Below are 11,663 nucleotides of genomic sequence, written 5' to 3' on the forward strand. Positions count from 1 at the left end.
ATTCTTAAATTTTAGATATTTAAGAAAATTTGTGTAATATTTAAAAAAAATTATAGTATTATTATTATTGTGGGGTTTTTGTTAAAATTAAATTTATCTCATACCTGATACCGATAAGATTTATCATACATACATTATTATTATTTTAAATTAAATGGATATCACTTGTGTAAAGTAGATTTTTTTAGAGCATTTTTGTGGGTTTTAGGTTATTATTATTTCTTCTTCATTAAAAAAAACTAGTGCATTTCTGTGTGATCCTTTGTTGTCGTAAATCATTTATATTCTTTTTAAGCAAGAAAAAAAAGTGTTTAGCTGAACAATGAGTTACAAAAGTACCTATTCATATTGTATATATCTAACTGAAATTTCAGTATTAGGATTTATTAAAACTAAGTTATTTTCGTATAAAAACTAAAAAAATTTAGGATTATTTCTTTTCTTTTCATTACCCAATTTCATTATACATACTTTTAAATATTAACATTCATTTATTCATTCATTTAAGTCCATATTGTATATTTCACTATGTTGTGTAATCTCTTTATATTCTTTAAAAATATCTGCAATAATACTATTATGTAGAAGATGATTTTATGTGATAGTATTTATAAACTATCTAAAATAACATTAGATATATCAATTTTTAACATTTTTCTCTTCTAGAAGTAATTAATTCGTTATGTTGAGTTTCATGATGAAAAAAAGATTTTATGTTTTTATGATTCTAATTATATATAATTGACAATTGTATAAGCAACATTAGAAAACAATGATACTTAATTAAATTTTACTTAATATACCTACTTATTTTATTAATATATTATCCTATAAGAATCAATTCTTATTTATAATACATATATATAGTTTTATTTATTTTAGTATAAAACATTTATGTCTAAAGAATATTATTTACTTGTTTTTTATTTAACTATTGTTTAGAAAATATTGCTTTTTATTTACAATTTTAAAAAAAACTATCTAACAATTTAAAAGATATTTCTATTTTACAATATGTGTAAAACTAATAGCTCACTTGCTTTGTTTTGAAACCAAAAATAATTATTAATTACAATATTTGTCAGTTTTACCATTTTAGTTGTTAGCTAATAGATATAAATAAATGTATACACAAATAGGATAAATTTGTTAGTACTAATTCATAAACGCTCTTATATCATATAATTTAAAATTCAATATGATAAAAAAAAAAAATGTTTTTGGAATTATTTTCTTGGATGAAATTCATAAAATTGACGCTGTACCCATAATTCATCAATTAAGTGATGTTGGAGGTAAAGGAGTCTAACAAGGAATGTTAAAGGTAATTTTTAATCAGTAAATTAATTTAATAGCTATTTCATACATTAAATTTTTAATCAAAAATGGATGTTTAGAAAATAAATTAATAATGTTCATTTGAAGTTCTTGCTTAATTATTTTATTTTAATTTAAATGCTATGCTTTTGGTTACAGCTATATAGGATTATATTTGGTATAACAATATTTTAGGAGCTCATTTTTTTATTTTTACGGGGGGGTCGCAAATTTTTTTGTAACCCCAATGAGTTCATATGATCTGTCGGAGGATTACATAGCATTTTATTATTGTACAATTACTAGGTATTGTAACTGAAATTGTCACTTAATTTCAATTATTAAAGAATACAGATGTTTTGATTTAAAATTATAAGTCGATTGAGTCTATAATTTGTGTTACCAAAAATGTACTAACGAAATTTAAGATGTTTAATATGGCTAGCCTGTAAAAATGAGCCTTATTGAGCTTCAACAGTGTTTTATTCAACAGCCTCTCTTTATAATATTACTTTATGGGACGCACTGAGATTCTTATCTATCTCAGTGACCGGACGTTAGTATGATAATACATAATAATGATAATTGATAATAATTTTCCATTTTAGTTTTTTCTTATGAGTTAGGCTTAGGCTTAGGATTTTTGACTACCTATTAACTATTATATTCATTTTGTTTTGAGTGAATATAGCGAAGTATAGTGAATAAAGTATACAAAGCGTTATTAAGTATACTGAATTATATCATTGAATATTCCAATAACCGGTGAGTTCAAGTGATTTATGTTATTTCATAAGGTAATATTTTATTATTTAAGTAATTTTTTTTTTAAGTAATGGATTCGGACTCTACAAATCGGAGCGAAGAAAATGGTGATGCTCCCAGACACACTTTAATCGGAAAATGTGTTATGAAAACCTTAACACATCCATTAGATTATGCTAGATTTTTAGCACAGGTATGTTATAATAAAATATTTAATTTTATGGTTGTGTGTAATTATTAATATTCGAAAAAATTCATAATAATTAATTATTGTAAAAATATACTATTGCCTAAAATTCATTTAAGTTATTCAAAATTATTTTATGTTTCTTGTATGAAATTAGATATAGGAAATGGTATATCATTAATATCATATAGGTACGCTAATAATTTCTTTAAATCAACAACTCTAAAAGTGGTTTTTCAACTGGAGTTTATTGAAAATGTATGTCTTGGAAGTGTAGTTTTATATTTAGATTACTTTTAAAAATAGCATTTAAATTTTTAATAGTTTTTTTTTCAAATGTGCAAAGGAAACTGCTTTTTAAAAGATGTCTAAAGTTGCCAATCAGAAATGGTGTTAGTAAATGTAATTTACATAAAATAATGGCTATTAAAAGTATAGTCATCTTAGACCTTATTGAGACTTGTATATTACCTAATGAAACTATTAAAATCCTAGTTGAATCAGCCAACTTTAAGAGCTATAAATTTGATAGTTTAAGTTAACAAAGACAAAAGCTAATGCAATAATTTATCCTAGAAAATGAAGGAAATAGAAAACTAAAAAATGAAATTGCATTTTTGAATTAAGATGAAAAATGGTTGAATTCTTGAATCAATTGCCACTTATTTAGATATAAAGAACTTCATACTAACAGTTTTCCTTGTTAAAAAAAATCGTGAATATAAGTTAGTACTTTGAAAAATATTGACGAAATTGTTGTCATATCTAAAAGAACTATGATGTAAGAAGTAAAAAAAAAATAAATATTGGCTGGTGGAGTTGTAAAATGCTTAACTTGTGGTACTCATTATAGTCAGACGTGGCTCGTGTTTTGTTTATAAAACCAAAATTTTCTTGCTATTGTTATGAGTTTTAATTTTTTTGGTAAGCATAATATAATATAACAATTTATCAAATTATATGTAATGTATTTATAAACATTTTGGCTTTTGGCATAATTGTATTTATCCATGTGGCTCATGAACTTGTCATATTGGCCACCCCTATACAAGGAGATTCAGGATTTTTTTATTAAACATCAATCATTATTTCAAAAAGTATAGATTTTTTTTCAAAATGTGATAATTTAAAAAAAAAAAATAGTCTTATTAATTTATGGAATTTAAAGTACAGGTTGTTATTTGAAAATCGAAAATTGATAGTGGTTTATCTAATAAATATAAGGGTGAAAATATGGAAGAGTTCTACAATTCTAGAACAACATGGGTCTTAAATTTTGAAGAAAAAAAAATTTGAAAAAAGCCAATAATTTTTGAAATAATGAGTGTTTGATAAAAGAATCACCCTATATGTACAACAGTTTTAGTGATTAATTATAAGTTATGCCTTTCAAATTATTATCAATATTTCATTTGTTGTATTGTTTTTAAATTTCTAGTATGCGCTTTATCTTAATGTTTTTTTTTTGTATTAGGTTTTGACCTCTTATGTATTGCTCTACTTTTATAATTGTATTAGCTTATTTTTATTTCTGCATTAATTTTATTTTTATTTATTGTAAGTATTGATTGCAATTTTGCAATAGACATTGACATAAGTAAAAGTGGCTATCATGAGAATTGTATTAGAAAGATTCAAAAATATAACATATATTATCTTATAATATATCTTCTCTATCTTAAATTCAAGTTTAGCTTAAAAGATAGTCATGTAAATTATTGCACTATTTTTTATTACTTATGTAAATTATGATAATTTTAACACCTAAATAATTTTTTTTAAATAGTTAAACAATTATTTAAATATATTACTGTTTTTAAATTAAAATAATTAAGCCTAACTATTGTTTTATAAAAGTTAAAATGTTGAAATCTATAAAGTTATTTACTTTAACATATATTTTAACAACATTTTTAATGTTTATTAATACTATTATTTTAATTTTCTTAATTAGATTTTAAATTTTGTTTTCATATATTTAATTAATGTTGTTTTAATGTTATTTTTGTTATTTAACTTTTTTAAATATATTTATTATTATTGTTATTATATTTTACAGATTGGCCATGAACCAATGGCTCCATATCGACACAGAAGTATTTTTGGTGAAGAACGTTTGTTCCTTCCTAATTTAATAGTTTATGGTAATTAATTTATACATTTAAATATATATATATATATAACTGCTCATTATATTAAAATAGAGAATATAATTTTAGTTTATCAACAAAATTATAATCTTTATAATTCAAAATCAATACAAAGTTAATTATTTGTTCAATATATTATTTAAAGTGGTATATCCTTTGGTACTATAGCTAAAATTATCTGGTCTTAGTATGATATATATCAGAATTACTGTAGAGGCCCATAATATATACAACTATTATTATTACATACTTAAATGCAAGGAAGAAAGGTTGATCATTAAAATTATAGTAGTAATAATGTTATTAACCTATACAATCCTCTATAAGCAATTTATAAGATGAGTTTAAATTTCATTCATGTGGTTATAATATATTATATAAATAAATGATACATTTCCCATTGAATCACAGTTAATATTCATATAATGATTGTTAATTTTATACTTTTCTTGATATACATCTATAGAAGATGTAATTTGTTTAAGTGTAATGTTTAATTATTTTTACTAAAATAATTTGTTTTAAATATATTGCAATTTAATACAATTAAATAATAATAAATTAACTTAATATCTTTTCGCCTGAATAATGGTCCACTAGTAATAGTATAGCTGTTAAGCTTTTAATTTCTCTTTCTCTTGTAGACAAAATGTATACTATTAACTAATTTATTAAGCTTATACACTGAATAGGTGTTTTATATTATATTTTCACAATCTCTATACTTGCATATTTATATTAAAGCATTATAAAACTTGAGCTTTATCTACTAAAATGAAATAAATTATTCTATTTCATCATTTATATGAAAACAATTATTTTTTTCAGCTAAATATATTTATTCAGTTGATGGATTTAAAGGAATGTATATTGGATTAGGTCCTAAGATCCTGGGAATTTGTATTGAACATTATTCATCATCATTAATGTCTGATTATATACAAATTGACAAAAGTCAAAATGTAGATAAAGATTCAGATTTAGAAGTGTAAGTAACATAATTATCTGTAGTATCAATTTTAAATAAATTTGAATACTTATATGATGATAAACAGATAAAATAATAATTTGTATCTCTAATATTATGCATTTGAATGATGGCTGCATTTAATATTATTTCAACACCTAATAATTTAATCTACTAATTTGCTATACAAATAATATAATTATTATAATAATATATTTTTTATGTGAATTTATAATTTATTACTTTTATTAAATCAACTTGATGTAGATGGAAAGATTGTGCAATTAAAACATCAAAGGAAATGATATGTACAGCCACAAGTATAATTTTGAGCCATCCCTTTCATATTGTTTCTATGAGAATGATGGCCCAATTTGTTGGTTATGAACATCGTTACACGTTAGTTATTATAAAAATAATTCTTTTTTGTTGTTTTAAATAAGTATATTAAATGACATATATGTGTTTTTTTTGTTCACTTCAGCTTAGTGTTACAATCGGTGTTACTTATAAACCATGAAGAAGGAGTAAAAGGGCTCTTTGCTGGTGTCATTCCACGTCTATTTGCTGGTTTAGGAACTGTTATTCTTGTTAATATAGCAAAACAAGTATTTTCACGTTATTTATTTGATCCTTCGCCCATGACTTTGAACATTGCTGAGTTTGCTGCTTCGGTAAAATTAATATTTATGCTTTAATTTTAGTTGAAAAATTTAATTGTAGTTGGAGGCACCATTTAAATTGAGGAAAATTAAAAGGGAATTGCAAAAGTGTAAAAAATGTGTCTACCTAAATATATAAAAAATCTTTTAATTAGAAGGAGTACGTAAGATTAATATATTAAAGGGGATTGTGGTCTTCCTTTAAAAACTGGTTAGAAAAGAAATACTAAATGACAAATTGTAGTAGAGTACCTCTTTATATGATGAAATTTACAGTACATCTTACAGAATAATAATGTAATTGAGAACAATAAATAGCAGTTGCAGATTAAAGAACTATAATATCAAAAATTAAATTTAAATGCATACATTTAAAAAAAATAATAGAAAAATAGCAATGAAATTTATATTTTGAGTATACTTCTTCATTGAGAACTGATTACTTTACTGTATGTAGGTATGCTGTATTAAAGTTAAACTTAATGATATTAATTGCCTATAAAAAATGATTTGAGATTAAAATATTTGTTATTCTCCATTTATAAAAATATTTAATTATTTATATTAAATACTATAAGTCTACATGCAATTTATTTTTTTATTAATAGTAATAATAGTCTATCTTGAACTATTTTTTGACTAAAACAAATATTATTAATTATTATTGTATTATATCATATATCATTGTTATTAGTTTCTCATAAAGATTTAACTATATATATATATATATATATATATTCATTGTAAATTCAATAGATTCACTTTTTCGTTCTGAACAAGTTAAAGACATGAAATACAGTAAAAACACTATAAATTTAAGTATAAATTTGAAATATTGATTAATACAGTAATATTTTCTTAATATTTTTATCTGTCGGCCATTAATTTATTTTAATTAAAACATGATATTTATTTTTATTTCAGTTTCTAGCTACTGCTGCTACTTATTCATTTAATGTTGTAACTGCTTGTACAGCAATTAACAACTGCGGGTATGTGAATAATTTTTTATTTTTTTTCCATTATGAAATTATGAAAGTATTTTTTTGAGCAGGTTAGCTGCTGGTATGCCTCCTGATATGCCTGTATTTGGAAATTGGTTGGAATGTATGAAATACCTGTATAGAACTGATCAGTTGAACCGTGGATCATCAACTTGGTTTAGACGTGTCCCACTAACAAATTCCAAACTTCTAAAAATGCTCTAATCTAGCTGCCTAGTCATTCAATGTTGATTGTTATTTATATGTACAAAATAAAAATAAGTTAATTTTTTTAGTAAATATTTTTATTAGAATTGAAAACATAAATAGTATTGTATCAACATATTTCAAATTGCATTTTAATTATTATTACAATAATTTAAACATATATGCAAAGCCTTTTTTATTTTGTGTAAATATTTGGTATGGGGCGTATAAACAAAAACCAATAGGTACCAAATTTTGTACACATCATTGAAAATTTTCAACCATTACAGGTAGCATTCATACATGAATTTTTTTTTGCCTCTCCAAAAATCAATTGTTTTTCTGATATATATGTTGCCATTGCCCATTAGCTACAAAAATGTATAATATAATCTATTAACACAGTGATTCTTTTATTGAATTACACTCATATCAAAATTTATTTAAAGTTTTTAAAAATACTTTTTTATATTTTTTTCAGTCAAAATAAAACATTTTGCTTTTTTAAATATTATTTTAAGTTTTCCTTTTTTTTTATAACAACATACACTTTTTAATTTCATATTCTGAAGCAGAATATTTGTTGTATCTGTATACATAAATATCAAAATTTAGACTTTATGAATTATAAGTAGGGCTCAGATTTATATGCTCTAAAAACTAAAATATACATTATAAAGTATGCATTTATGTCCTTATTTTTTAGAAATATATATTTAAAAATATAAAATATGCTTAAAAGTCTAACTTCATTATTTTTAGTATCTACCTATATCTTTATATAAAATTATATTATATAATTCATTTTCTATGGTAAATTCAATCAAAAATTTTTTTTTTATAAATTTTACATGTAGTTAAATGATTTTTTCACATTTTATTAAGTATAATTAATATAACTATAAATACATTATTTAATTAATATTATCAAAATATTATATAATAGATATTATTATGCATTTTAAAAACTGTCTATAGGCAAAGAAAAATTGTAAAATATAGAAACATGCAATGCATGTCAAAATATGGCAAAATAAAACTGTATTTTAGATTTATTTACTATAGTTCAAACTTTAGCAAATCTAGTTACTTTTTGGACTGTTTAAAAAAAAATATATAAATCCGGGCCCTTGTAAGTTATAGTGAACTGAATAATAAACCAGCATTTTGTAATGTACTCCATACCACTCCACTCCACCCTCTAATACATTTATACTTATAACTCTAACTATATTATATGTTGTCATTAAAAAAAGTAAAAACGTAAAAATTAAAGTATATTAAAAAACCTGAGATTACCTATTTAATATTTAGCGCTGTATTTTATTTTCATTATAAATGTAGTCTTGCTTGACTCCTTATGTTACTAATAAAAGTTAATAGTTTTAACAATTATTTGTTAATAACAATTAATGTAAATATTTATTAATTTAATAAGGATTAATTATCTCAACAAGATATAATATTTTATCCTAAAAAAAAAAAAAAAATGAAAGTATCGCTTATATTTATACTAAATTGTATACATATATAGTTTAAATTAATTTACAAAAAATCAAAATTATATTTTATTATAGGTACATAATTTTTTTTAATTTTTAAGCTTCTCAATATTGGAAAGCTTAAATTCAAGACATACTATAATAAGATTTAATAATTTACAAAAATAATAATTTTTAAATATAATATTGGTAGTTCTGTACATTTTTATTCTTATTTGATATTATTTACATTTTTTCAAAAATTTCATGAAATCCACAAGAAGTACAAGTACGTTCATAATTATCTTCTTCATTGTATATCTCTGTATCATATTCATGTTGATGAGAAGCTTTTGTGACTTTAGTGTATAAACTACTTCTTGTTGACATTCTTAATTCTGAAAAATAAATAATTATAGAACAATGTATCATAAACAACTATGATACATTCATACTAGACATACCTTTAACTTTTTTTTTGAATGTTTTTAACTTTGAAGCCTTTTGCTTTTCTTGTCTTAGTTCAATTTGTCGTTCTACTTCTTCTTCAGAACCCCAAACTTCTAATGCCCTTTTTTCTACCTATAAGTATAACATATTATTCATATGTTACAATATCAAAGTTATTTCTACCCACTTGAAGTAAAAGATATAATTTCATTTCACCCCATCTGGAATTGTGTGGATTTTTGCCAAGAATAAACCTAAGTGGAGGTGAACGTAAATCAATATCACAATCTTTTAATAAATATTCTTTTTTAGCTTCTGTCTTGGTAATTAAATCAAATTTTTCTTTTCCAAACTTATCCCTATTTAAAACAAAATTCATATTTATACTACGGATGTACGAAAATGTTTAACTATATAACATAATTTGTAAATTTACAATGTAACTTCTAGTATAATGAATCCTGTAAACTTTTTTATTTTCATGTTCAATTTTTAGTGGTTATTATATAGAAGTTTCACTGTAAAACACTTAACAGTGGTTTTCAACCTTTTTACAAAATGACATACTTCATCTCCTACAAAAAATTTTATGGCGTACCTATCCATATGTATTCTATGAAATATTTAATATTTGAAACACTTCAAAAACGCTTGCACTGCTTCCAGCATACTGATTGAAAACCACTGCATTAAATTGTATTATATTATATTTATTAAAAACCTAAATTTTATATATTATTACATACTTGCATCTATCACAGACAGGATGATCAAAATTTGTCATCAAGTAAGAAATACCAAATTCATGATTACATTCAAGGCATACAGGCTGTTCAGCTTTTGATAATATTGGATTAGGTGTTGATGCTAATATTATCTAAATTAAATTAAATAAACTATTTAAATATTAATTAGTAAGGATGTACTCATGTGAATCTAAATAATAATTACTAAAATAAATGCATTTTATTAAGTAAATATAACCAAATTTGTTTAGCATGACCTGGACATTTTCAGGTTTAGTATATAACTTAGTGGGCAAAAAATAGAATTTGTACTGATAAAAATAATAATAATTGGTGTTTGATATGAAACAAATTGTTAAAAATTTCACATAAAATAATTAAATATAATAATTATGTACATATTATTAAATTTTAAAACAAACTTATTTTATATTTTCCAAATGATGTATAAACCAATTGTTGAAATTTCTTATTGAGTAATGTTTTTTTTTTTTTTAATTGAGCAGTAATAACAATCAACTAAATGGGTAAATTTTTTACTAAAATCTTGATTTATAGATTTTTATTATTGACTGTAAAATGTAATTGTTTATATTTATTAACTTCATTAAAAGGATTAGCACAATTTTTGGAATGACAAATGATTAAATTATTATAGCCAATATGTTTCAGACAGTGGTATGATATTCATTCGTCAGGTATCATAGTAACCTTCAGCAATATTTCTTTTGAGATAACTCAAATTAATATATTTTTATCTCAATTTTTTTAAAAAATTAGTCAATCGCAGCTGTTCTAGTAGGTCAAACACTTATTAAATATAAGCATTTTCTAATTAAATTTGTAAGTAAGCATGTACTAAATAATATGTTTTATACGTTGAAACATAAAACTAATTACCTATATTAATAAGAACATACAGGTACATTTAATTATCTAATTAGATTTGGTTGTTTTATATTTTTTTTTTTTGGTAAAAATATTTTTAATGGTTAACCATGTCAATAAATTTAAAGTTATGATCTTACAAATTATTCATTAATTTAAGCACCACCGTTAATCATACCGGTTTATTTTTATCTGATAGATCATCCTCGTTAAGCAAAAATCCAGCTTCAGTGTCTACATATGATTGGCCAGCAACTGTGATTTGATGACTTTTATCTTTATTTGATACTATGGGCCTTCAACAGAAAATTTTAGTTATTAAAAATTGGTGTATGTTAAGGCTATTAAATATTAATACATAAAATAATTGAAATATATATTTTAAAATAAATCTATTACTTTTGGTAAGGTTGTGCAGTTGATCTAGCTTTCGATTTTTCTTGTCTTATTAACAATGCTTTTTTTCTATTTTCTTCTATACGTTTTCTCTGATCTTCTGTTAGTTCCATTTTAATCAGGAATTCCAATATGATATATTATAATTATTATAATTTGCGTACAATGATAGCTGCAGAACGATTGTTTTAGCTAATACAAACTAATTAATGATTGTGATTGACGATTGAAATTACTACCTAAGTAAAATTACAGTTGTTACACTATTTTGTTAAAAGTTAATAGGTAATCAAATATTTTTCAACAACTATAATAATAAGTATCTATCTATATTTAATAATTATACCCTATATTATGTACTTTTATAGGTAACTAGTATTTATTTAGTAACTACTAATTACTAACTACTTGTGTATTTAAGTATTTAACTGAAAACTTAAAATATGAACATAAAAACTTGATTA

The 11,663-nt window shown here is 22.5% G+C and overlaps 2 protein-coding genes across 2 annotated transcripts; one reads left to right on the forward strand and one right to left on the reverse strand.

Moving 5' to 3' along the window:
* Nucleotides 1-1,913: 1,913 nt before the first annotated feature.
* On the forward strand, nucleotides 1,914-8,547 carry LOC114125839 (mitochondrial carrier homolog 2-like). The gene is made up of 8 exons (XM_027989634.2): nucleotides 1,914-2,082; nucleotides 2,151-2,275; nucleotides 4,329-4,413; nucleotides 5,248-5,407; nucleotides 5,654-5,785; nucleotides 5,871-6,060; nucleotides 6,973-7,040; nucleotides 7,103-8,547. The coding sequence occupies exons 2-8, from the start codon at nucleotides 2,153-2,155 to the stop codon at nucleotides 7,254-7,256; spliced, it is 912 nt and encodes a 303-aa protein (XP_027845435.1). The 5' UTR covers nucleotides 1,914-2,082; nucleotides 2,151-2,152; the 3' UTR covers nucleotides 7,257-8,547.
* Nucleotides 8,548-8,728: 181 nt separating this feature from the next.
* Nucleotides 8,729-11,567, reverse strand: LOC114125760 (DNA repair protein complementing XP-A cells homolog). Its single transcript, XM_027989532.2, has 6 exons — nucleotides 11,203-11,567; nucleotides 10,982-11,099; nucleotides 9,916-10,046; nucleotides 9,357-9,528; nucleotides 9,184-9,301; nucleotides 8,729-9,117 (listed from the first exon to the last, which is right to left on the reverse strand). The coding sequence occupies exons 1-6, from the start codon at nucleotides 11,310-11,312 to the stop codon at nucleotides 8,966-8,968; spliced, it is 801 nt and encodes a 266-aa protein (XP_027845333.1). The 5' UTR covers nucleotides 11,313-11,567; the 3' UTR covers nucleotides 8,729-8,965.
* Between the last annotated feature and the right edge of the window lie 96 nt (nucleotides 11,568-11,663).

Source organism: Aphis gossypii, chromosome 2, assembly GCF_020184175.1.
Source record: "Aphis gossypii isolate Hap1 chromosome 2, ASM2018417v2, whole genome shotgun sequence".
NCBI classification, from domain to species: domain Eukaryota; kingdom Metazoa; phylum Arthropoda; class Insecta; order Hemiptera; family Aphididae; genus Aphis; species Aphis gossypii.

Excerpts from the sequence above, each read along its gene's own strand:
- LOC114125760 (XM_027989532.2), bottom strand. The coding sequence starts at position 11,312 with ATGGAACTAACAGAAGATCAGAGAAAACGTATAGAAGAAAATAGAAAA. Across the intron at positions 9,302-9,356 it reads AATTATATCTTTTACTTCAA|GTAGAAAAAAGGGCATTAGA; the intron begins GTGGGTAGAAAT and ends TTATACTTATAG. Across the intron at positions 9,118-9,183 it reads ATTCAAAAAAAAAGTTAAAG|AATTAAGAATGTCAACAAGA; the intron begins GTATGTCTAGTA and ends TTTATTTTTCAG.
- LOC114125839 (XM_027989634.2), top strand. The coding sequence starts at position 2,153 with ATGGATTCGGACTCTACAAATCGGAGCGAAGAAAATGGTGATGCTCCC. Across the intron at positions 5,786-5,870 it reads GGTTATGAACATCGTTACAC|CTTAGTGTTACAATCGGTGT; the intron begins GTTAGTTATTAT and ends TGTTCACTTCAG. Across the intron at positions 6,061-6,972 it reads TTGCTGAGTTTGCTGCTTCG|TTTCTAGCTACTGCTGCTAC; the intron begins GTAAAATTAATA and ends TTTTTATTTCAG.